This window comes from Bombyx mori, chromosome 27 (genome assembly GCF_030269925.1).
Source record: "Bombyx mori chromosome 27, ASM3026992v2".
NCBI lineage: Eukaryota > Metazoa > Arthropoda > Insecta > Lepidoptera > Bombycidae > Bombyx > Bombyx mori.
Window position 1 is genome coordinate 4,188,537 of NC_085133.1, and position 26,982 is coordinate 4,215,518.

Below are 26,982 nucleotides of genomic sequence, written 5' to 3' on the forward strand. Positions count from 1 at the left end.
ATAGATTGCTTTAAGCGAACGACTTGCTTGTATGTTTCAGTGTTCGAATCGTGCGTCGTATTGATAGAAGCATGACGATCAAGCTTTGTGGGTTTGCTAGAGTAGGTTTAAGGTCACCTGATATTCAGCTATCGGAAACCGTGGTGGCAAGATCTTGAATCACAATTTTAATGATAACTAGCTGACCCGGCAGACTTCGTAGTGCCTCAATCGAAAAATAAAAGACCTAAACTTATGTATATAATAAACTTAAAACAAACAAAAGGAATCCGTTCGACGGAGGACACATGAAACGGAAAACAAAACTGTTCTTTTTATTTAATTCATATTAATTTAACTTAATATTAATTTTCATATTTATCTACCTTTTAAATCTTCTCTGGACTTCCACAAATAATTCAAGGCCAAAGTTAGCCAAATCGGTCCAGTCGTTCTCGAGTTTTTCCGAGACTAACGAACAGCAATTCATTTTCATATATATTGATAATCTATCGGGTGGGTGGGATGGCAAGATTATGGGGACTCAATTGCAGATTTGCGATATAGGCATTAGCTATGATAATAGGGACGATACTATCCGATTACCAGTTGACAGCTGGCTATTCCGACCCAGATTTCGATGGCCAAACAAGGAAGCTTCAATCGTACTGTATAACCGCTGATCAACCTTCAAGTTGGAACTCAGCAGCAGAAATCAACCGTCTCCTATATTTTATCATTACTGTATCGTTTCAAATGACTGGTGTAATTTGATTGTGAGCTTTGCTGCGATGATGTTAATGTTTAAAATCTAAGGCAACACTACAAACGTAAAAAAAACCCGTGTATTTTTTTTATAGAGGCAGAGGTACATCCGTAATTATATTAGGAAAATCAAAGACCGAAAATCGCTTCTTCAACGGAAAACTTACATTATTCCGACGAGTCTAAAAACAAAAATACTTTGTTTGTTACTTTTAATAGAAAGCAGTCATACGGTAAAAGAACTAACCGGATATTTACATCGTTAACCGTTAACTGTTCAGTGAATAAAATTAACATGTTAATTAATAAACCGTTCACGTTGTGATTAACTTTGCCGGCTGGTGGAATGAGGGTTTGGTTTTAGCAATAGCTGACAGTGTATTAACAGATCTGATGCGGCACGAGTCGGATTCCGCTGGCTGATAGGCTGATGGTAAACGCCTCTAATACCGTCCGGATCCACTACCAATATGATACAGTTCAGTGGTCCCTCAATTCGGTGGTCATGTGTCTTAATCAAGATGCCTCCATTTCGTAACTACATTTTCCCTTTAACACGATATTGACCAAATACATAAAGCCATTATAATATGTGGAACCTCTTCACGGAAACCTGCAATTTCGTAGAAAGCAAAAAAAGAGTAATTCAAGCTATTATTACAAAATAATCATAAAAAAATTGTCAATCTGAACCATTCTTGAATCCGCACGAATAAACAAAAAAAAAACATGGAAATCAGTCCAACCGTTTCATACGGACAAAACAATTATATTATGATTTATATATTAGAATATAATAATACTAGCTTTTGCCCGCGACTCCGTCCGCGTGAAATAGTTACATTGGTATAACGCTAAATTTTACCCCCACTTCATTTACATAGAAAGTGAAAATACATGTGAATTATAGAAAGTTAAGGAGCTATTTAAACCCCTATTTTGAAACATTATTTATTCGTGCTCCACTTGTATTGGTTTTACCGTGATGTTATATAGCCTATAGCCTTCCCCAATAAATGGGCTATCTAACACTGAAAGAATTTTTCAAATCGGACCAGTAGTTCCTGAGATTAGCGAGTTCATACAAACTCTTCAGCTTTATAATATTAGTATAGAAAAATATAATGTGTTTTATCCCAGATCTATGTTAAATATCCACAATACAATATGTAGGTATTTAAAAAATTACAATTAATTAGTCAAAGAATTGAAAAAATACACAAGACTAGAGCTCAAATTAGATTAGCCGTTGTAACAATTATGAAACTAGTTCGGTTAAATGTTTAATAAGTTAAATTGAAAGAGTAACGGGGTTCTTAACACGTTGACTACGTTAAGAGACTTAAAAGCCCCACACGCGACTTTTTTTAAATTTTTTATTTATTCCTACCTAAGCTGATAGCCTTGAGAGGCTATATCAGCGTCGCCTTAACTAGTAGGTGAGCTCACGGGGCTCAAACCTGATGACGTTGCTAACACGAACCCTAGCAAGAGCCGTACTTCGCAGAATCTACCACCGGATCGGAAACGCGACCCACTGAGAAGATCCGGCGAGAAACTCAGTGGGCTACGCGACTATTCCCTGATGCCGCAGTCAAGACTTTACGCTTGGTGCGTAAGGCGACAAGTCCACATTTCTATAAGCATGGATATATACCAAAACGATTTTGAGGCCTACCAGTTCTCATGCGGTAAACAAGTCCAGTCTTGTCTCGGAAAGACCTCATACGCACTGGCTAAAAATGGCTCACATAGCCTTGCAGTCAACGTGTTAAAAATGAATAGAGCGATTAAATATGGAAAGTGTGGGACCGGAACGGTTGGCGGTTGCGATAGCACTGAACCCTCCGGTGTTACTGATCTTTGCGTATAGATAAATATATAATAACAATCATAAACTGAGTTTCTCGCCGGATCTTCTCAGAGGGTCGCGTTTCCGATCCGGTGGTAGATTCTGCGAAGCCCGTCTTTTGATAGGGTTCGTGTTAGCAACATCGTCAGGTTTGAGCTCCGTGAGATCATCTACTAGCCCGGTGACGCTGATACGGTCTCTCTAGATCATCAGCTTAGAGAAAAAAGCCAACAATATCATCTCTCACAACCATAAAGTACCAGAAATACTCGAATAACATTTAAACGTCTGAACGTGGAAGTAGCGTGTACAGAACTAATTGTAACAATTTTCAATTGACCCTGAATTAAAATGAATTGTTGCGTTAATACAATAGTTTGTTATCGGATATATCTGTTGACTATCCGACCCAGAGATAATATAAGACCTGTTAACTATGTAAATGGCCCACGATTAAGGAAAAGGTGCTACGAATTCAAATTAGAACAGTTTTTTTTCCGTGTTATATGGGTATAGAAGCTCTTGGTTCGCCCGGAATTAAGTTGTTACCGCAATCCAATGACGTCATAATCTGAAGGTCGCCCCCGAAACAGAAACAACTGTTTAAACCAAATGATGCAGGTCTGATATAAGGTGCCTTGCGATTACTGCACAGTTTTACCTCTTAAGCACTGTGACCATAGCTAGACAATAACTTTTTTTTATTGCCTTTGTAGGCAGACGTGCATACGGCCCACCTGATGGTGAGTGGTTACCGTCGCCCATGGGCTTCAGCAATGCCAAGGGCAGACCCAAGCCGCTGCCTACCGCTCAATACACTCCACAAGCCTCGTTTGAAGAAGGACATGTCTTAGTGCTCGGGAAAGACCGTGGAAGTTAGCTCATTCCATAGCCGTCATTCAAAAAAGATCTCTGGAAACGCACTGTGGATGAACGCAGTGGATCCAAGTAATATGGATGAACTCTACTCCGGTGGCGGGCGGTGTGATGATGATACCATTATCATCATCAGAGCACTCCCTATGGAACATACGAACATAAGTTATCGCGAAGTTTTCATTTTGATATTAACATAACAAAGATCAGGCTCGTTAGAACACTAATATACTCTATATTTCTATACGCTGCTGAGACGTGGACCGTGCGAGACGCGGAGAGGAAGAAAATAGACGCTCTGGAAATGTGGTGGAGAGAAAAATGTGGCGCGACATCGTGAGACGCATCAAGTCTGCCCCTTCCAACACTACATGACGATCACGACCACTCTGTCAAGAGTGACACGACTGAGAAGAAGAAGAAGAATTAACATATTGAGGTTTTAGGCTTTTCCCCCTACCTATTCGCTGGCAGCCTAAGAGGGTATTCCAGCTACATCAGCTCACGTGGTCAACGTGAGAGAATTTGTTAACACTAGTCCTGGCAGTGCTTCGCAGAATCTACCACCGGATCCGAATCGTGACCTACTGAGAAGATCCGGCGAGATACTCAGCGAGCTAAGGTTTTAGAGGCGTTCTGTGTAGTGCTGTATATATGGTGCTATTAGTTTTCAGTTGTATTATGAGGTTTACAGGGGAATGGGCAACAGGGTTCTCAGAGTATTATACCAGCGTACTGCAATCCAACCGGCATTCACTGGTGGATTGGCGATTAGTGAGCCCACTTGGGTAAGTACCACACTTATTCCTGACGTCAGGCAGTAAGGCATTACGGTTAAAAAGGTGGGGTAGCTGGTGTTCTATAAAACTCCAAACTTGGAACTGATGCCTCAGTGGGTTGCGCATTAACGTTGTTGATATCTATGGGCACTGGTAACCTCTTAGAATTACTTAGAGCTTGTTCACCCACCTAAGCTATAAAAAAGTTAAAGTAGGCATCGATATTCCCATTGGTGAACTTCAATACTACCCACCTACCGACCTTGGAACCAGAAAAACCTTTTATTAATTTGTCTTACAACTATAGCTATATCTACAATATAATTCTGCTAATAATGTTTTCCGTATTTAAAATAAATATTGAAAACGAAAATTATTGTTATTACCTCACTACCAACGAAAATCGAATCGAACTACTCGCTAACATTTATTAGTTAAATTAACGCACACAGGAGCGCATGTAATGTATGCATAAGAACTAGGTACCTACAAGTCTTTTTTACACATCTTCGTGAGATAGAATAAAGAGAACCCACTGGTACTTACCGATCACCGTCCTCGTCAAACCCCGCTTGCGACGAAGGGCTTGACGAGTGAATGAACCCATAGATACAGTCTACTGAGTTTCAGTGGTCGCATTAGATTTTGCTAAGGTCAGTGTTAGCAACACTTCGGTTTGAGCCCCGTGAGCTCACCTACACACGTTAGGGTGAAGCTGAAATAGCCTCTCAAGGCTATCAGAATAGGTAGAAAAAAAAAGGTACTTATTAAACTGTTTACCTATTGAAAAGGGCAACGGAATGACGTAAGAAAAGTATATAATGACACAATCCTAATGACGTAATACGTGTACACCTTGAATGACAATACAGTCTAGTCATTCCCATACAGAAATGATAGATCTTCTTCTGTATATTATGTCTTCTACAAGTAATATCTTTCATAAAAGAAAAGTTTTACGAAAGAGTATAATTAGGTTAAGTAAATTTTTTTATCGCTTAGGTGGGTGGGCGGGATCATAGCCCACCTGATGTTAAGTGGTTACTGGAGCAATAGACATCTACAACTTAAATGCGCCACCCATCTTGAGATATAAGTTCTAAGATCTCAGTATAGTTAGAAAAGCTGCCCTACCTTTCAGACCGAAACGCATTACTGCTTCACGGCAGAAATAGACAGGGTGGTGGTACCTACCCGTGCGGACTCACAAGAGGTTCTATCACCAGTCGTTTGCGTCGACCGAGGACTTATCACTTTCCGACGACGCAAGTAGTCAGGAGACGGCTGCTTTAGCCGCTATCTGTATCTTGTTGCCTGGAGGAAGCCAACACTGGAGTTCCACCAATGCAGTGATACGCATTAAAAGTGTACAGTTTCCAAAAATATTCGAAATTGAGTTAATATGCGGAAGCATTTGGTATCACCAGTATTTTTCTCATTAATACTGTCAAAAGAGCGTAGTTTAGTTTTAGTTTACCTATGTTTTTTTTTTACTACTATTAACAAAATTAATACATAATTTTATCTTACTTTAAAAGACAGATAAGTAATTATAATGTAACTGGTAAAAAATTAAAGATAGATGTTGCAAAGATGATTAATATTAATTATTTTTTAGGTAATAACAAAAAAAATATTACATGCTAAGTCTTTAAAACATTTCAAACATTTTCCTGTAAAATTAGTATGTTTTGAGATTATACAGTTTTAATGCGAGAAGACGATTTGTAGACCGACAAGTCCCACATACCCTAGGCGCGAATTCTGACCGCAAATAAAATCCACTTTATATAATAATTTAATATTTTATCCGAATTGTATTTACTGAAAATCGCTAAGATAAGTGTATTACTTATTATTTACTAGTTCATTGCTGTCTACTACAGAACCGATATATATCTACAGATTGAATGCCAGCAACGAATTTAGTAGTAATAAATTGATGAGTTAGCTTAGATCGGCCTTGGTGAATCAAAGGCCCCTTTGGCGTAAGCCTTTAACTGTGACCCCGGTTTTGCGGTATTTATTTGTATGACAATAAGCTTTTGAACGAATTCAGTCCATTATTATGAGTGCTGATACAATTTTAACAGTTCATGTATTGTAATAATGAATTGAAAGTTTATACAAGACGCCGGCAAATCTATTCAAATAGTGCCATAGCCTTATAGTAGATAGAGCATAGAGTTTGTATTTAATTTTAATTTTGGAAACATTAGGAGCTATTCCAGCAACGTCTGTTGGGTCTATGGCCTAGGTTGCATGTAGAACTATTCTACAAGAACGGTGACCGGTGCTTGGAAAACCTAAAAGCATCGATAGTGGAACCGGAGGATCTGACAAGACATGTTTTGGCGGCGACCTTGCGTTGCGGCCGGCTGGGTGGAATATGTATTTAGAGGCGGCCACGATAAGGGGTTATAATGACGAGTCGCTTTCCACAAAAGAGAGCCAAACAGTTCAAATCTAAGTTTGTTTCTCAAATATTTCTTTTGGTATAGGACCATCTATTTAGCTAGCGTATAACTAAGATGCTAGTGACAGCCCGCATTCTCGCATGACGAATTAAGGCATCGACTTACCTATTGCTATCTATATATTAATACGTGAAGCAAAAACTTTGTATCCCTTTTTACGAAAATTGCGCGGACGGAGGAGTATGAAAATTTCCACACTTATAGAGAATATAGAGAAGAAGTGCATAATGCTAATGTTTTTTTTAAATAATGCATAAAAGATACATTAAATCAATAAAGAAAACATTACACACACTACATACCATGTATTTGACGCACACACGCATGCCTACTATTTATTGTCAAACTTTTGTTCTTGGCGTCTGTTGTCAAATTGAGAATAGATTAAAATTAAATATTGTTTGCCTTTGTTAATAATTTTTTATAGAGTAGCCTTGGCGAAATTTGTGATTATAGAAGTATAAAATACAATCATAATAGTGTACAAACTTACAATTCCAATTAATTATAGTCTAATTTCGACTAATGCGGGACCTCTAGTTCTCGATAAATACAGAAAAATGTAGGGCGTCGATCACATGGGTCATTTGGAATAAGAAAAGCTGTCAAATGAAAGAACAAACTTCGACAGAATCAAATGAGAATATTATTAATGCAGTAAGAAGGTTATAATGACGCGCCGCTTTCCACAAAAAAGAGCCAAACAGTTCAAATCTAAGTTTTTGTTTCTCAAACATTTCTTTAGGTATAGGACCACCTATTTAGCTAGCGTATAACTAAGATGCTAGTGACAGCCCGCATTCTCGCATGACGAATGAAGGCATATGCATACCTACTGCTCTTATCGACAAATACACAAAAATGTAGGGCGTCCATCACATGGGCATTTGGAATAAGACAAGATGTCAAATAAAATAACAGACTTCAACAAAATCAAATGAGAATATTATTAAGGCAATCGAAGCCAATTAGATTTGCATTGTTAAGGGTAACTCAAAAACCACCTGTCAGATCTCGTTAAAATTTAAATGGGACCACGTGAGAAGCTTTGAAATAAGAAAGAATCAACAAAATCGGTTCACTTTAGAACGCACAAAGTTTTGAGGTAGCAACATAAAAAATACAATCGAAGGAGGAATCTTTATTTTAAGTTAGTTCAAATGAGTCGACTATTATCAAAGGCGGCAATCTGACTTTTGGACAATGATTGGTAAATCAGAAAAACGAATTATTGACTTTGTATTCCATTGGCAGTCACAAAACTCTTCGGAACGACATCTTAGATAAATAACAGGTTAACTATTAACCTTTATTTAATGCAGGTTTTGAACCGTATTCTTTGAAGGAGACGATTATATTCAAATAAATCTGTATTGACATATCAATAAAAAATTTTTGTCCAAATGTACAGATTGCCACCTTTGATAAAGGACGACTCAAATATGATTCAGAGTTTGCTTGAGGTAATAAATAAATAAATAATATAAGTAGCAGTATAAAGATGATAGAGAGGCCCTGAATCGCTTCGTTTTGTAGATTATATAGTGATTAAAATAGTGTTTGTAAGTGTAAAGTTAAATTAGTATGTTTGTTTCTCAACCATGTAGAAATTAAAACGTATTTCGATGAAGTCTCGTAATAGAACAATCTATATATTAATACGTGAAGCAAAAACTTTGTATCCTTTTTTACGAAAATTGCGCGGACGGAGGAGTATGAAATTTTCCACAATTATAGAGAATATAGAGAACAAATGCACAACGCTAATATTTTTTTAAAATAATGCTTAAAAGATACATTAAATCTATAAAGAAAACATTACACACATAACATACCATGTATTTGACGCACACATGCATGCATACTATTTATTGTCAAACTTTTGTTCTTGACGTCTGTGGTCAAATTGAGAATAGATAAAATATTGTTTGTCTTTGTTAATATTTTTTTATAGTGTAGCCTTGGCGAATTTTGTGATTATAATATGTGTACAAACTTACAATTCCAATTAATTATAGTCGAATTTCGACTACTGCGGGACCTCTAGTCTTCAAAATCAGTTGAAGAAAACAGAGAAAACAAATATAATAGAGAGGTTCTCGCCATGGCCATTGTAACCTGAACTGCAGTAATAAATACAACGTTTATCTTAGCCTTCAAACATACAAAAACGGGAATGGATGGCTTGTGTGGGTGCGGGTCGCGTGAGCGAACACTACACTTGCATAAGTCATGACCGGCCGTATGCAAGTTTTGTAGAGTGTCACCTTGTTATGAAGGAATCGTTTTTTTTTATTGCTTATTTGGGTGGACGAGCTCACGGCCTGCCTGATGAGCCCATAGACATCTACAACGTAAATGCCACCACCCTCTTTGAGATAGGTGTTCTAAGGTCTCAGTTTTTACAGTACAACGGCTGCCCCACCCTTCAAACCGAAACGCATTACTGCTTCACGGCATAAATGGGCAGGGTGGTGGTACTATCGGTGCGGACATACAAGACGTCCTACCACCAGTAAAAGTTTACTTCGCTTGCAGATCATGGGGGCGACAAACACACAAGAATGGACAAGATATATTGAGCCTTGTGTAGCTTCATGAACAAGTGACTTGAGCCTTGGTCTTGGCTAAGATTTAAAAAAACAATCAAACCAGTTTTACGTGTCTTTCTGTACACATTACGCGACAACTATATTCAATGGGGGGTTTGTATCTCTTTGGTAAGTTTAAGCTGGACTTACGCGCGTATGTCACGTATCCGAGAGCTTAACAATATGGGTCGGCCCCGTATCGACTAGAAAGACTTGTATGGCATTATATCGAGGGCTGAAAAACAAGATTCCATAGTCACCCTAAAATAAATTCTAATCCGTTCTAATAAAGTATCTCAGGGAAATTTAAAAAGTAAACTTGCGACTTTTTTCTTAGAGGTAAGCAAAATAAAGATTTTTTTCCCTTGGCTAGTAGCCTAAGAGGCTATTCCAGCCCATAAACAGTATTTCGAGTTAACAATTTTTATTTCAAATATTTTCAAACACGCTTTGTAATGATATAATACAATAGTAATTACTCGTTCCCACAGACAATACCCACAGTTTCTCGTCGGATCTTCTCAGTGGGTCGCGATGCTGATCCAGTCGATCCGAGACGCTGCTCTAGCTAGGGCTAGTCCTAGTCCTAGCAAATTTTCTCAAGTTGAGCCGGTGAGCTCCCCTACCCGTCCGCGCGTAAGTGAAATACCCCCCGAGACTACTGGCAGATAGGGAGGCTAAAAACTCTTTGGAACAAGGCTAAAGAGTCTAAGCTCGAAGAGTTTACCTTTCAAGAATTCCTGTACTCACTTTCCAAGTTCATCACTAGACCAGTTCTTACCAGACAGTACCATATTTAGTGTGTTTTCATTTAAAGTTGCCAGGTTTCATAACGATATAAAAAGTAGATGTGCGGTTGAAAATTACATATTAATTAGTTTCTGAATATAGTTGGGCGTATTGCGTGCCCAGCTCTGGTCACCACTGTACATCAGATGGGCCATGAAAAAACAACGGGAAACCTATTTATACAGCATGAAAAGAATCATCTTGAGCTATGAGGTCGAAATCCCGGTTTTATTTATTTATTGCTTAGATGGGTGGACGAGCTCACAGCCCACCCGGTATTAAGTGGTTACTGGAGCCCATAGACATCTACAACGTAAATGCGCCACTCACCTTGAGATATAAGTTCTAAGGTCTCAAGTATAGTTACAATGGCTGCCCTACCTTTCCATTCCTACATTCCCTTACATTCCATTCCATTCCCTACCTTACCATTTCTGCTTCACGGCAGAAATAGGCATGATGGTGGTGTCTACCCGTGCGGACTCACAAGAGGTCCTACCACTAGTCTAAACATTGTAACATCTAATGTCTCATCCTTGAAACCGGGACGCTAATCGCGGAAGAAGTAGGCGTATAATGCCTGGTAAACACCGGCCACTGAACCTCACATATCCCATGCGCCCATGCCCAAGATCAAGAAAGAAGGTTTGGCACCTGGTTTGAAAAAAATATATATGATTGTAGCTATATGCGAGGGCTTACGACATTGAATACTCCAGAGCATTTCTTACAAAGTACATAATAATATGTTTTATATCAATGTTTAAATATAATTTTATTGCCTTTTGAGAGAATTTTGTTTTTTCCCTACCTATGCTGATTGCCATGAGAGGCTATATCAGCGTCACCCTAGCGTGTAGGTGAGCCCTAACACTGACCGTAGCAAGAGCAGTACTTCTCAGAATCTACCACCGGATCGGAAACGCGACCCCACTGAGAATATTCGGCGAGAAACTCAGTGGGCTAAAATTCACTACTTTTCCATTGTAACATACGAATATGAACAGTAAGTAGTATACCTAATCGTTGTCTAGTGTTCTAGTTTGTTCATCATGAGTTCAAATCATATTATTATGAATGATGATTGTGTAAGTGTATCTCATTTCCCGATGGGAGGTTATGCAAGGTCCCGTCGCCATGAGGTTATTATGGCTGCGCAAATTTATACTATTTGAATCGCGCAGACGCAGAAATACCATATATTTTTTATTAATTTCGTCGTAAATCTAAATTTATTAACAGTTTTTAATAGAATTGCCTTAAAAATTCGATAACAATTCGAATAAGAAATATAATTTTAATATGTACATACGCGATTTATTTTGTATTTATCATCTCTCTGGTAATCGTTATATTCAAATGCCAAGCTAAATCGTATTTGTAAGTTTTTATCATTTCTGTAAATTAAGAAACACGTTGAAATGGTTCATTTCTTTATATTGTTAAACTACGTATTCATGTCCGCAGACTTAAAATAGATTGATAAAACAGTAGTAGTCAGTTTCGCAATTCTTATTCGTAACCGGCAACCCGAAATCTAGGGAAAATTGGGTCATTCACTTTCAAACATTTCACTCGTGCATTGATATTTAAAAACATACGTCACGTTCAAACCGTAAATGCTTGTTTCATTTTTAGGAGCCGTTAAAAACTGTTTATTTCTAAAGAACAGTAGCCCAAGCACGAAAATTTTACGAATTCGTAACGTTAATGTATCGAGCCCTCGATACATTAACGTTACTCCGCAGCACGAACAACATTTTGCCAACTATCGTAAGCTCGATTCGAATACGTTAGTGACGTCATCCTAACGTAAGTAGGGACGGTCCTTGTGGAATGAAATGATTATCATATGGAATTAATGATTCGTTCGGAAACTTAACCAAGTTGTCATTTTATTTTAAACTTTTGAATTTACGGTTTATTTAATTAAAAAATAATTAACTAGTGCATACAAAGTGAAGTACATATGACGAAAGATATTTAAGAACATGCTATGACATTAAAATCGAAGGAATAAAATAGTGTCTTGGATATCAAAACAAAAAAATTCGGATTCCGAACGTATCCACTTGATATCGGCCAAGGCTAAGTTTGTTTATGTTTGCTTTAGTTCTTGTGAAGAGCGAAAGTGTTTCATTGTTTTTATTAATTTAGTACTTATTTTTCAAGATTTACCTATTTAAATATGAGAACTAGCCACTCACAGTATTTAACAATGGTGGAATTTATGGAAGCGTAAGTACTTATAAAGTTCTAATTTATTAGAAAAGTTTTATTAACTCAAGTGTTTCAGTCAATATTATTTATGTAATGTGCCATACAATTTATATTCCAGAAATGGAGATTTATCAAAACCATCAGGCGGTCCACGAGGTCGCAATTTTATACAGATGAAGTGGAAAGAGTTAACGGGATTACTAAATAGCGATTCTTCTGGAGATCCTAAGAGTGAGGACAAATGGCGTAAGGTATGTCAAGTGTTAACTCAAGGGACGCTATTTTTTTCTGCTGAAGCACTTGACTGAATCTACTAACTTTATTATTAATCTTTCTTGTTTAGAAATTCTAATTTAACGTTTGTTTGTTAATGAAGGTGTGGAGTGATTATAAGAATAATTGCAAGAAAAAGTGTGCTAAAATTAATAGAGCTGCTAGTGGCACTGGTGGCGGACCAGCGCTCCATTTATTATTGACTGACCAAGAACAAAGGGTCATGCAGATAATTGGAGTGCAGGCAGCTACTGGCATGGAGATAAAAGAAGCTGGGTTTCCACAAGTTAGCTATACTTTACATTTCAATTGTGCAATAAATATTGCATGTAGTAAGTAATCTTTTTTTTATTTCAGGAAGAAATTTCAACTGAGAGGCCAAATACTCAAATTATTTTAAAGGAACCGGAAATAGGTTCGTAGCCCTTTTAATTTTTATTTATTGAAGTTCATTGTTTCTTAATACTGTATCTTTATACATAAAATAAGAATGATATCACAGCTATGATATCTATGAACCTAAATGAGACTAATTGTATAAACTGGCTTATTACATATTGGAATAATTTATAGATTGGAATACTCCTAGCACAAGCAGCCAACCAACAGTGGCTCCACCACCACCAACTGAGGCTCCCCCTCCAGTTATTGACGAGGAAGAGGAGTGGAACCCTCCGCCACAGAAAAAAAGAAAGAACAATTTAACAAAAATGTTTTTAGATATAGACCGAAAGGCAAGGGAGTATGCTTCAGAGCGTGATAGGGTATATGAGGAATTAGAAAGAGATCGGTTGAGAGTTAGAGAATTTGAGGTACGTGAAAGAGTAAGACAGAGAGATGAAGAGCTACGGATGCAGGGTCAATGGCTCGAATTTATGAAAGAGGCAATGGAAGCTTTTGTGAGGTTTATGGAGAGAAAGTCTTAAGTTAAGCTTAATTACTATATTTTTTTACCAATTACTTAATTATTTTATTTTATTTTATTTTACCAATTACTTAATTATAATTACCAATTACTATATTTTTACAAAATTAATAAACAAAAGTAAAATTATGTATGAAGTCTATTAATTTTATCCACTAAAATACTTCTTATAGCTCTACCCCTAATTAACCCATCTCCTGTAGTATTCTCTTGAAAAATATGTTCAGAGATTGTCATAGTCAAATTGGGGTTTTCAATCTCTGCTGGTTCTGGTTCAGGTATGTTGAACTCAATGGCTAAGTTGTGCAATACACAGCATGCTGTTATGATTTTTGCACATTTTACTGGAGCATAGTGTAATGTGCGATCCTTACACAAACAACGCCATCGGTTTTTTAGTCGCCCAAAAGTATTTTCAATAGCTACCCTGGTCCTTCCATGAACTGCTGTATATTTATAAGCTGGAGTTCCCTCAACAGCATCTAAAAATGGTGTCATTAACCAGGGTCGCTGTGGATAACCAGAATCACCTGGAAATAATAAAAAAAACCTAGTTAAAATAAATTAAACTTAGTCTGAATATTTGTAAAGGTTATTAATAAAATATTACCTAACAACCACACTTGCTCGTTATTTCGATGTAAGCTCTGCATATAATTGTTGACCACGCTATTTTCCCAAATAAAAGCGTCGTGGGTGGCTCCTCCGTATTTCGCATTTACGTTTAAAATACGACAATCACTATCACAAATCTAAAATTGAAGAAAAATCATTACATCAGTTTAATTTTCTATTTTACTTCATTTGGACACGCCGGCGGAGCTGCGCTTACCATTTGCACATTTAATGAATGGAAATGCTTTCTACTATAATACAAATGTTCGACTTCTTTTTTGGGTGTGAAAATATGGAAATGACATCCATCAATGCATCCTATAACTCCTGGGAAACCATACTTTGCAAAAAATCTGTAAGGTAAAAACAAACAATTGGTACTGGTGGTAGGACCTCTTGTGAGTCCGCACGGGTAGGTACCACCGCCCCGCCTATATTTGCCGTGAAGCAGTAATGCGTTTCGGTTTGAAGGGTGGGGCAGCCGTTGTAACTATACTGAGACCTTAGAACTTATATCTCAAGGTGGGTGGCGCATTTACGTTGTAGATGTCTATGGGCTCCAGTAACCACTTAACAGCAGGTGGTCTGTGAACTCGTCCACCCATCTAAGCAATAAAAAAAATAAAAATAACAATACTACTTTTTAGTCATAAGTTTACGCCAAATCGTGATAATATAAAAATGAATGTTTGTAATAAAATTATATAGTTCACACTTACTTGTTTCTTATTACATCTCTATCAGCTCTGGCATAAGGAAATTTTATGAAAGTATTTAAAATTGCAGGAGTTACAAGAGCATCTGTTACTTCCTTCACACATTTGCTTACAGTCGTTTGGCCCAAATATTTAGCCATTCCCACTAAGCGTTGGTAAGATCCAGTGGCATAAAAAGATAGCGCGCAAAGAACCTGAAATGTTTGAATTTTATGTTACATTTAAGCTTTTCTCACAATAGAGACTTGGCACTGCCCTTAGCATTGCTAACATACATGAGCGAGCGAGCGAGTGAGTTACCACTTACCATCACGTGGGCCGTATGCTCGGCTACCTACTGAGATAATAAAAACAAACTTACCTTAAGTTCCAAACTTATCCTGGAACTTGCTTTTAAAGATGTTTTTTGCTTAAGTTGATTACAAAGAAACTTGAATGATTCTTTATTCAACCGGTATCTATTTTTGAATTCCGCGTCATTTATGTCCACAGGATTATTTTTCTTTCTCAGAGCAACTCTGCGTGTAATTTCTCTATAAGTAATAAAACCAATTGATTCTCAATTAATTTATGTTTAAAAAATATTAGAATATAACACGATTGACTGAAGTAGGTACTTACCTAACTTCTCTTGATGAATATTCTTCATTTTCAAGTAAACTTGCAGCAACAAAATAATATAAAGGACTACGCTCGTACAACGGTGGTCTTTGCATTTTGAGCAATTTATTAAAATTAATTGTATATAAGAACTAACTAAAGTGATAAGAAAACACTATTATTTATAAAAAAATACTTAAAAAATAAAAACATGGAGAAAATTATATTTAAACACGTTACGAAACCTTTCTCACCAACAAATCTTAAGTGAATAAAGTTTCGACAATACTCGATAGTCAGTCGATACCCAGCCTTCGAAATTTACATTACCGTACGTCAAAACAGTGTTCGTGCTCGCAATTATAGCGTTTCATTGTTTATAAGGTTCAAGTATCGTTTACGTGACGATACGATTGCGATACGAAATTTGTTCGTGCTACCAAAATTAGTTCCTTTTACGTACGATAGGGGCGCTGTACAAATCTCATACAAATATAATTCGATAACGTTACGAATACATTTTCGCAAGTTATTCGTGCTAGGGCTACAGGTCAGTTTTATGCATCGCGAAAACAACAGGTGCATTAAGTTTGTCTTACCTGTAAATGTATGGGCACCTTCTTGACCGGAGCGTTGGTCATTCTCACTATATCAGAACTCACTGCACTCAAACTTTATTTATAAATTTAGTGTAGGCGTCCACGCGGCTATAATTTTTGCAAGCACACGAACGTTCGCAGAGTTCAGTCGTCAAAATACGTTATCGACCAAGACCCGCTAGTATATTACTGATTATTATGATTTTCAATGAATTTACTACGAGCCCCACTTCTACGCATGCGTAAAATCCGCCCTTTCGTCTGGTTGGACGAAATTCTTCGGTAAAACGTTTGAACAATTCGTAATAGTTCCTGATATTGACAATAGATGGTAATAGTTATTAATGGAACAGTAATTTATTTATAATTTTTTTTTTAGTACTATATCCGATTTTATTTGGGGTATTAATGATGATTAGTATTTATTTAAATCTTTATTATCACAATTGTCAACTCAATTTATAAATATAAAGTGAAAAACTATGCTGTTGTTCATAAATTGACCGATAGATGGCGTTTAAAAACATTTTTCCGTCCAATCATTATAGTAATGGATCCAGGTAGCCGTACGTCTGCTTGGGCTGATCAAAACACAATCGAAACATGCGCTGAGCGCCGCCGATGTTGAGCGCTCGCAAAACTCGCGTTTTAAAAATTATTTTCCATCAAAATATAAACATATGTGAAGTGACTTGTGGAAGTTAACGAGATAAATACCCATGCCAACTCTACATCTGAAACCCGGGATCACGGTAAAAATTATTCATTTTACTCCCGATTCTGTGTAAGCAGATTTAACGCTTTGCTGTAAAAATAGCTCGGTATTCCCGTTCGCATTAAAATTATTATGCCGATGAAAGATCGCTCTTATATTGTTAACGAAATCAATTAAGTTTATATTTAAACTGACCGCACAATTAAAGTCAAATTTGCGATTCTGCTTCAAATATATCTGTGAAATTTTTAATAGACGCTATACCACTGTTCGTATTCGTTTTTGAAAATTTTCGCCATGACCCGAAAAACATCTCCGCAGCTCTTTCCAAACTGCCTTGGAAATAAACATCGTAAAACTACTATACTCTAGAATATCCAGATAAAATATTTTCTGCATTAACTTGTGTACCGACGAAGCCTAGGTCAGATAAGAATATTTAAATTGTATAACGGCAAGCCAAAATAAGCCTTGTGTCCGCTTTTCAAGGGTGCTTTCATGGTTTTACGTTCTCATACGCACACACGAAGCACCACCCTTAGCAACTGGGGTGGAGACGGTGTGTTTATTTGGTGAGCACGCACACATCGCTTCAGGAATTACGGCTTTTAGCCGAGGAGACTAGCTTCATTTTTTCCGCATTCGCAAACGTTTAGAGGTGATTTTTCCGTGACAATTTTATTATTTATAATCGTACCTATGGCTTTGGAAAATCTCCGATGTCATGAGTAACAGAAACACATACGAGACGAGGAAAAATACACCCTGACCTCAAATACCTAATCTCAAACATCAGAGCCATTACGTCCGGCAATAATCTATGATTCAATTCGTAGAAATTAGATTTTTTTCTAAACGTTTTGTTTATTTTGAACTAACGTCCCGCCCTCGCTTCGCTTCGGAAACTGTAATTTATTATTGATTTCTCCACTATTTAATGGATGTTATTATACATACAAACCTTCTTCTTCAATCACTCTATCTATTAAAAAAAACCGCATCAAAATCCGTTGCGTAGTTTTAAAGATTTAAGCATACATAGGGACAGACAGATATAGGTACAGAGAAAGCCACTTTGTTTTAATACTATGTTGTGATAATGATTGATTAAAAAAACCTGTAAACACGTGTACAGGAGTACACTTGCAGTAGCAGTGAAACTTTCAGAAATGTTCTGTAGATTTGTCTTTTTCTAGTGTCGCTTTTTCGTTTCACCATGTATCGGATCCGACGGTGTAGAACGTGAAAAATCAAAAATACCCTACAAAAGCGATTTTTTGGGGCAAAACCTCATTAAATTTCTTATTACGAGATTTTTCTACCGAAATAGCTAATGGAAACAGCAGAGAGAACGTAAATATAATCTTGAGGAACATGGTTGAAGAATCGGTTACGTTGGGAAGTCGAAGTTGTCGTGGCCTAAAGGTTAAGACGTCTGGTGCATTTGTATCTAGCGATACAACCGTGTTCGAATCCCGCAGGCGGGTACCAATTTTTCTAATGAAATGCTTGGAATAACATCGTGTATTAAAAATCAAAGCCACAAAATCATAATCTGCGTAATTACCTACTGGTGGTAGGACCTTTTGTGAGTCCGCACGGGTAGGTACCACCACTAAGCCTATTTCTGCCATAAGGCGTTTCGGTATGAAGGGTGGGGTAGCTGTTGTAACTATACTGAGACCTTAGATCTTATATCTCAAGGTGGGTGGCGCATTTACGTTGTAGATGTCTATGGTCTCCAGTAACCACTTAACACCAGGTGGGCTGTGAGCTCGTCCACATATCTAAGCAATCGTTCGTCCTATATCCAACAAGATGAGATATGGTTACTCTGCGGCCAAAACAGACATTATTCAAGCAGTGATGCTTTTACGTCTAGGCCCGTTAGGCGCGGGCCCAGGGCGCGGCTTGATTTGAGGGCCAGAAAAAAAATGGAAATGCCAAAATTTCAGAGATGAAAAAAAGCAAACACAAGTCTCCCATGAAAAAGAATTGTGATTAATTTTTATAAAAAAAATAAATATGTGTGGTATCGTGGGACACCGGACAGGAATGGAGTTCCTTATTATAAAAATATTAATATTAAGTTCTATTCGAGGCATAAAGAAAATAATTATTCGGTTATATATTTTTTATTATGATTTTTTTATTGATAAAAATAAGAAAAAAACTACTTTACAAAGTTATTAACTTAATTTTATTCACAATGATTTATAAAAAATATATAATAATAATATACAAAGAAACAGCTATTTATATGAATAATAATAATAACAGTCATCACGTAGACTATACATTAGACACTGTATAGCCAGCATACTAAAACTATACATAAATAATAAAAATCTTACGTTACGGACGTTTTTTCCCGGTTAGGGTACCCCTCCGCATCGTCCCATAAGGAACTAAATCTGTAGGTATATAAAGTTATTTTAAAATTTAAATAAAAATCATCATCATTAACATTAACATCTCACAGTCGTCTACTGCTGGATATAAGCCTCTCCCAATCCACACCACTGAGCCCGGTCATCGGGTCTCTTCATCCACTTCTTGCCGGCCGCCGTTCGGAGGCCATCGCACCACCCAGCCAAGAGGCGTCCAACCCCTTGCTGAGCCCTTGCTCACCCACCTGCCCTGGTAAAACTGGAACGGCCTCCGGGCCACCAGTTATCTCTCAAACATAAAAAATCCGTCCAACGTTACGATTTTCGCTGCGCGGTCTCCAAAAATTTGGCCTATGGTGGCATCAAGCCTAAATCTGCTTTCAGACTACGCTATACTATAGTGCCATATAGTATAGCAGCCTATACTTAGCCATTAATATATAGTACAGTACAGTGTGAATGTGTCCATAACAATGTATGGTGCGATATTGTTGTGCTATAAGCTATATGCTATTATATTATAGCGTAGTTTGAAAACGGCTTAAATCCATCACTGGATTCAAGATGGTACATTCGTGCGGGCTTACGACAAGTAATTTAGAAATATTTACAGGGCTTGAAGGCCCTTGCAATGTCACCAGAAGAAATCGATTCATTTAGCACCAATACACTAGTTCACATTTAGTAATAAATGGCAGCTGTATAGTATAATAACTGCAAATGAAAATGCTAATAATTATCTACAACATAATTGTAATTAACAAAATCGTAATTCATTATGATCGTTAAGAGTCGAGGTCGGATAAGACTAAGAACAAATCAAGTTTCTGAGTACAGACCAACTTTATTGATTTACTACATGTACGTATGTATTATTGTTATTTATGATTGAAGTATCACTGGTGGTCCTGAGGCCTTTCCAGTTTCACCAGGACAGGTGGGCGAGCAAAGGCTCAGCCAGGAGGGGTGGGATTTGCTAACAGCCGCCCGAGCGCCTCCGAAGGAGACCTAACAACTCAAGAGCAACTGCTTCGCGAATGAATCTACTACCGGGTCGGAATCGCGACCCGCTGAGAAGATCTGGCGAGAAATAAGCGTGCTGATGCATGGATTAGCTCGCACGTCAAGCTCTTTGTCGAGTTCGACGAGTACGGTTACCGGGGCTCCTAAGGCTGCTCTTAGTGTTAGAGCTGATGGCGTCTAATACAAGAGTTATTGGATCTGATGGACATGAGTATGTATGTATTGTTGTTTTTTTTTAATTTTTTTTATTGCTTAGATGAGTGGACGAGCTCACAGCCCACCTGGTGTTAAGTGGTTACTGGAGCCCATAGACATCTACAACGTAAATGCGCCACCCATCTTGAGATATAAGTTCTAAGGTCTCAATTATAGTTACAACGGCTGCCCCACCTTTCAAACCGAAACGCATTACTGCTTCACGGCAGAAATAGGCAGGGTGGTGGTACCTACCCGTGCGGACTCACAAGAGGTCCTACCACCAGTAAATATGGTATGTATGGTATCGGTATAAATGATATAACGTTTTTATATAAATATATATTGGTAATTAAACATCTCATCTATTGGAACGCTATTAAGTATAGTACAATAAATTACCGGCTGTATCTTATTATGGACTTATATATTGCGCCTTTAGAATTGAAGTGACGTAATCAAATCAAGTGACTTAATATTGTTTACTGGTGGTAGGACCTCTTGTGAGTCCGCACGGGTAGGTACGACTTCCCTGCTTATTTTTGCCGTGAAGCAGTATTGCGTTTCGGTTTGAAGGGTGGGGCAACCGTTGTAACTATTCTGAGACATTAAAACTCATATTTCAAGGTAGGCGGCGACATTTACATTGTAGATGTCTATGGACTCCAGTAACCGCTTACCACCAGGTGGCTCAGCCATGTGGTATCTAAGCAATAAAAAAATATAATTTTTTTTTGGTGAACTCCAAAAAATGTGATTGAAAAATTGTAAGTCTAGCTTTTCGATTATAATAGGTACTTTAAGGTATACTCTTGATTTAAAAGAGACGAAATGGGTACGTTTGTCCCTTTCTGGACAAAATACTGTTTAATTTTATAAACTGATAATGTTTATATGTTGTTCGAATTATAAAACTAATTTTCTTAAAACTTTTAGTTAAGCCACTAATTCTATAGGTGCGATATATATCGCCCTTAGAGATAAGACCTGACGATATAAGCATTAAGCCTCTTATATTGATTATAATTTTAATCTATATTATGTCTTCGTGTGCAATAAAGTGTGCCCTATCTGCGTACTCCTGGAATACTATTAGGGGGTTAGATAGAAAGAATACTGGTGGTAGGGAATCTTGAGAGTCCGCACGGGTAGGTACGACCACCCCGCTTATTTCTGCCGTGAAGCTACAATGCGTTTCTGCTTCTGAGTTATAAAGTTGTGTGACGGCATTGACGTTGCTCATGTCCATGGGCTCAGGTAACCAGGTTAGCCGTGAGCTTGTCTACCCATCGAAGCATTAACAAAAATATACAAGATTCCTCCCAAACTTACATCGGATTAGTTCATAAAAGTCAATGACTTTAAAAATGGTACTACACGGGTCAGAATACAAATACAACCAAATAGATGGAACACTTAATGTTTCGATAAGCTATCAGTTCTATTTGTGGAACGTATCTCACAAGAATACCTCACCTACTAACTACAAGGTGATCATTAATCTCCGAAGTACTTATTATACATACAGTCATGGTTTTGTTTATTTGAACATAGCAAACTAAGTTTTTGTTTAGTTCGGTGAAATCGAATTACGCATAATTTTACTAAGGCTCATTTTCTGAACTTAAATCCATGGATTGTCTAAAGAATATTATTCGTGGAAAGATGATATTCGTGAGAATAACGATTGTAAGGTTTGTTGTAAAATAATTAAATTTGTTAATGCTAAGCCAATTTTCGGATTGGCAAATAGCAACACTGTTGGTGAGAGCAATTACAGTAGTGGGGACGTGACATAATAAAAAAGGCGGTAGTCTAAAAAAAACGGGACTGAAATCAGTGTATTCGGTAGTGAGCATAAGTCTAAAGATTGTACAAGTGGAATTACAAATAAAGCAATACAGAATTAAGTAAAACACTCTGTGTATTATTTCCTGACTGTTGGAAGTGGAGTTCTAGACGATAAACTAGCCAAAAGTTGTGTCTCAAATGATACTCCACGCGTGAAGTAATCGATATTGATATATGTGTAGAGGTTTTGTATATGGGCAGGCGAGCTCAGGGCCAAACTGGTGTTAACTGGTTTCTTGAGCTCACAGATATTATCTTCATGCTCTGACAACTTTAAGACGCATTGTCTGCAATCTTACGGCTTTAAAAACAAGGATATACGAAATCGGGATTAGTTACCATGGTTTTTTTATGATTGAAGGATCACTGGTGGCCCTGAGGCTTTTACAGTTTCACCAGGACAGGTGGGCGAGCAAAGGCTCAGCCAGGAGAGGTGGGATTTGCTAACAGTTGCCCGAGCGCCTCAGATGGAGACCTAACAACTTAAGAGCAACTGCTTCGCAAACGAATCTACTACCGGATCAAAATGGCAGCCGCTGAGAAGATCCGGCGAGAAACTTAGTGGGCCGTGTCTATGGGTTAATTCGCTCGTCGAGGTCTTCATCGCAAGCGACGGGTTTGGCGAGGACGGTGACCGGTGCTTGTGGTACCTAAAAGCACCGTTAATGGATCGGGAGGATCCGTAATGACTAGTTTTGGGCAACGTCGACTGTTTACCATTCGGTCTACAGGATTAATAACAAAACAAGCGAAACAAACATATCTATATAAACCGAATCGATACTAAGATGAAAATGAATAAAGGGTTCCTTTTTTTGTTTCTTCAATACATGTATTATAGATAAAGTTTTTTAACTTCGGACTTTGAGATTTATCTGTAGTTCATTAAACAAATCTCAATATGTTTTTCTATGAAGACGTACTTGGAGAATAAAGGCGCAACGCTTGTAACAAGGTCAAGTTTGTTTAATCGTTTGAATAAGGATTAAATTGCCAAGATTATTCCACCAACGGAAATCAGGTGAACCTATATGGATACGGATATGTATGAGCGTTGTTCGCTAACTTAGTTAGTGATTATTTATACAGTCATAGACACAGCCCACTGAGTTTCTCGCCGGATCTTCTCAGTGGGTCGCGATTCCGATCCGGTGGTGGATTCTGCGAAGTACTTCTCTTGATAGGGTCAGTGTTAGCATCACTCCGGTTTGAGCCCCGTGAGCTCACCTACTAGTTAAGGTTCCACTGAAATAGCCTCTCAAGGCTATCAGCTATATCGTTGAACTATACTGAGGCCTTACAACTCATATCTTAAGGTGAATGGCGGCATTTACGTTGTAAATGTCTATAGGCTGCGGTAACCACTGAACACCAGGTGGACCGCGAGCTCGTCCATCCATCTAAGCAATATAAAAAAAACATTAGTGATCTGTTTGATACAATTCTTTTTCGGTTCCGTAAAATGTATTCGCGATTTTTTTTATATTGCCCTTGTAGGCAGACGAGCATCCGGCCCACCTGATGGTGAGTGGTTACCGGACTTCAGCAATGCCAGTTTGAAGAAGGATATGTCATAGCGCTCGGGATCTTTTAAAATAATCTATACTAATATTATAAAACTGAAGAGTTTATTTGAACGCGCTAATCTCAGGAACTACTTACTGGTCCGATTTGAAAAATATTTTCAGTGTTAGATAGCTCATTTATAGAGGAAGGCTATAGGCAATAATAATATAACATCACGCTAAGACCAATACAAGCGAGGCACGAATGAAGAATGTTTCAAATCGGGTTTTTCTTTTCCCTTTTGAGAGCTTTCGCTGTGTGCGCTGCGGAAACTTAAAGTTTTACAGTTTCGCTAAAATAATGTATGACAGAATTGTTCCCCTTTAAAAGATCTAAAAAAAGTCCGCGATAGCTTAAATGCCTATATGTTAGAGTTGGCTCACTATAACGTTTTTTATGCTAACAAAAATTTGTTCTAAAATAAAACATTATTTGTGAACTATTCCACGGGGGCAAAAGCTAGTCATTTATATTTGTCCATTAGTTTTACTGTTGTCATCTGCGTTAATAGTCACAAATACACATCTCTGTTCCGAGAATGACTTATCGCTTAATATAGAACGACAATCGAAATTTATTTATAAACTTTTCTCGGTCACTTGAAGCCAGAGTGTCCCGAGTTACGCTATCGATCCGCCGCTATCAGGATTAATCCGGAGATTATTGGGGAAAGCTTTTTGATTGTATTCATTCTATTATTTGAAGTGGCGCGGAAAAACGGCGGTAGGTACATACAACCAAAAGTGCACTCTGCGATCGGGTTATTCAGGGATCACATTTGGCTGATAAACAAATGGGTACGTTTCACTCGATTCACAAAGATTATGGTTTTGTTTACCGGGGTTTGTTACAAACGAACCCGTGGAATTAAATTAATAACGTACGTTTTTTTTTATTGCCTTTGTAGGCAGACGAGCATATGGCCCACCTGATGGTAAGTGGTCACCGTCAGCACACATGGACGTCAGCAATGCCAGGGGCAGAGCCAAGCCGCTGCCTGCGTTTTTTGTGTTTCGTCACGACAGCGGAACTTGAGACGAGATTTCGAAGACTCAATGGAACAGTAAAATGGCTGTCTCATGGGTGTTGAAAATGCCTTCTAAGCGGGCTCCGGACAGTTCTACCGAGATGATCCGTGGTCGTGAGGTTTTTCCGTGGCCGTCAACGAAGGCGATTTTGTGTTGCCCCGTCGCCTGAATCGGATAAACAGTTAGAAGCGGCCACGATAAGAGGGATATCGTAACGCGCCGCTTTTTCAAACAAGCGTTCTGACACTTTTTTTATTGCATAGATGGGTGGACGAGCTCACAGCCCACTTGGTGTTAAGTGGTTAATGGAGCCCATAGGCATCTACAACGTAAATGCGCCACCCATTTTGAGATATAAGTTCTAAGGTCTCAGTATAGTTACAACGGTTACCCCACCTTTCAAATCGAAACGCATTACTGTTTCACGGCAGAAATAGGCGGGGTGGTGGTACCTACCCGTGCGGACTCACAAGAGGTCCTACTACCAGCAATTACGCAAATTATAATTTTGCGAGTTTGATTTTTATTACACGATGCTATTCCTTCACCGTGGAAGTCAATCGTGAACATTTGTCAAGTACGTATTTTATTAGAAAAATTGGTATACGCCTGCGGGATTCGAACACCGTTACATCGCTAGATACGAATGCACCGGACGTCTGATCCTTTAGGCCACGACGACTTCGAGGGTTTTTAATCTACCCTCTAAGCCGAAATACGGGTTGTTTTGTACATTGTATTTGATTTTCTTATCTAAATTAATTTCCTGCTTTGCCCACATCCAGAGCGTTCCTGGAACCTTCAAGCTGCAGGTGCATTTTCTGGGAAGCCTATTCACGCGATATCTTCCAGTGTGCAGCCGCATCTCGGGAAGTTTTGTGCCCTAAGTTTGTAGCCCGGCAATGGGGGTCTTCATTGCGAGCTTTGAGAGGAGTCTATGTTCAACAGTAGACATCTATGAACTGACTGAGGAAAATTAAACTATATCTACCTACTTATTATGCTCTAATATCGCATTTTTAATTGTCATTATACATATATCTGACGTTGCGTATACTTTACAATTTCCGCGGAGACGGAAGGTCACGGACGACTAAGGTGTTTTTCGTTGACATTTGATAATTGTGTTAACTAATGTTTATTTTCTAATAAATAAAAAACTAGAATTTTACGTTTCATTTTAATTTAGTTGAGAAGAAGAAACTCACTTTAATTATAATAATATAACGATTTTTTTAAACTTATAAATGCGGGTAGGCAGTGACTTGGCTTTGCCCCTGGCATTGCTGAAGTCCATGGGTGACGGTAACCACTACCATCAGGTGGGCCGTATGCTCGTCTGCCTACAAGGGCAATAAAAAGAAATTTATAATTGCACTAGCAAGTTATACAAACGTGTTTATGTGACGTCATTTCCTGTTAGAGTAATCGCATTTGAGAGGATTATCAACGCTTCTGTCACTTGCTTGGTTTCAATGGAATTCAATTAAAACAACTCCTTTGTTTTGTTTCGAGTCTATTACCTTTCCGCAATAACAATATTCTTTACGAAAATGTCGCAAATCGCGTTTCCGATCCAGTGGTCGATTCTGCGAAGCACTGTTCTTACTAGGGCCAGTGTTGACACCACGATTGTTGCATCATGGGAGGATGAGATGTCCTTCCAGCTGAAGCGAATAGAAGCCGAAAGCGCCAAGCTTGGCCTGAAAATCAACCGTTCTAAATCCAAATTAATAGTTATATATTATTATATAGAGGTCAGCTTCTCCTACAGTTCACGGCCCTCGACGGATACGAAAAAGTAAAGATTTGTGTATCTGGGGGTTCGCTTACAAATCGAAATGGCAACTGCTCGGAAGAGATTCGCCGAAGGTCGGGAATGGCAAAACGTGCGATGAATAACCTAGAATATGGAAAAACTGAAGTATTCGGCATGAGACCAAGATTAGACTGTTGCATGCGCTTATGTTATATTTATTTCTAGTTACCGCTGCATCTTAAAGTAATGTGCTCTGAATGTTTATTCCATTTGAAGTTCCAGCTAAAAGCGAAATTGATTATAGTGTCCTGTAATTACTTTCGGATAAAAAGAAAACGAAACATATTTAAAAATCCATTGAAATTGATTTTTTCCTAAATATAATGTCATCCTGTATCG

General features: G+C 38.0%; 4 protein-coding genes across 7 annotated transcripts in view; 2 read left to right on the forward strand and 2 right to left on the reverse strand.

Annotated features, from left to right (window-relative positions):
- LOC101742594 (dihydropyrimidinase) overlaps positions 1-16,319 on the reverse strand; it is an 83,579-nt gene extending 67,260 nt beyond the window's left edge. Inside the window, exon 1 of one of the 2 annotated variants that reach the window (XM_004926763.5) lies at positions 16,057-16,319. In XM_004926763.5, the coding sequence (XP_004926820.1) occupies positions 16,057-16,098 (42 nt within the window). In that variant the 5' untranslated portion in view covers positions 16,099-16,319. The remainder of the gene's footprint in view (positions 1-16,056) is intronic. The other variant, XM_062676457.1, reaches the window with a different exon arrangement.
- On the forward strand, positions 11,783-13,655 carry LOC119630676 (uncharacterized). The gene is made up of 5 exons (XM_038020830.2): positions 11,783-12,346; positions 12,447-12,579; positions 12,705-12,887; positions 12,959-13,016; positions 13,175-13,655. The coding sequence occupies exons 1-5, from the start codon at positions 12,297-12,299 to the stop codon at positions 13,525-13,527; spliced, it is 777 nt and encodes a 258-aa protein (XP_037876758.1). The 5' UTR covers positions 11,783-12,296; the 3' UTR covers positions 13,528-13,655.
- Positions 13,529-15,627, reverse strand: LOC119630675 (putative nuclease HARBI1). 3 transcript variants are annotated; one of them, XM_038020828.2, is made up of 6 exons: positions 15,479-15,627; positions 15,219-15,390; positions 14,861-15,051; positions 14,359-14,494; positions 14,137-14,278; positions 13,529-14,056 (listed from the first exon to the last, which is right to left on the reverse strand). In XM_038020828.2, exons 1-6 carry the CDS (start codon positions 15,571-15,573, stop codon positions 13,653-13,655), a joined length of 1,140 nt encoding a protein of 379 aa, XP_037876756.1. In that variant the 5' UTR covers positions 15,574-15,627; the 3' UTR covers positions 13,529-13,652. The 3 variants fall into 3 exon arrangements, 2 of the variants coding, with proteins under 2 accessions (XP_037876756.1, XP_037876757.1); XR_005246384.2 differs by lacking the exon at positions 14,359-14,494; XM_038020829.2 differs by lacking the exons at positions 13,529-14,056; positions 14,359-14,494 and having other exon boundaries at positions 14,082-14,278.
- A 274-nt stretch (positions 16,320-16,593) lies between the features above and the next one.
- LOC101742887 (endothelin-converting enzyme homolog) overlaps positions 16,594-26,982 on the forward strand; it is a 63,291-nt gene continuing 52,902 nt past the window's right edge. Inside the window, exon 1 of the mRNA XM_004926765.5 lies at positions 16,594-16,808. Within this exon, the coding sequence (XP_004926822.2) occupies positions 16,776-16,808 (33 nt within the window). The 5' untranslated portion in view covers positions 16,594-16,775. The remainder of the gene's footprint in view (positions 16,809-26,982) is intronic.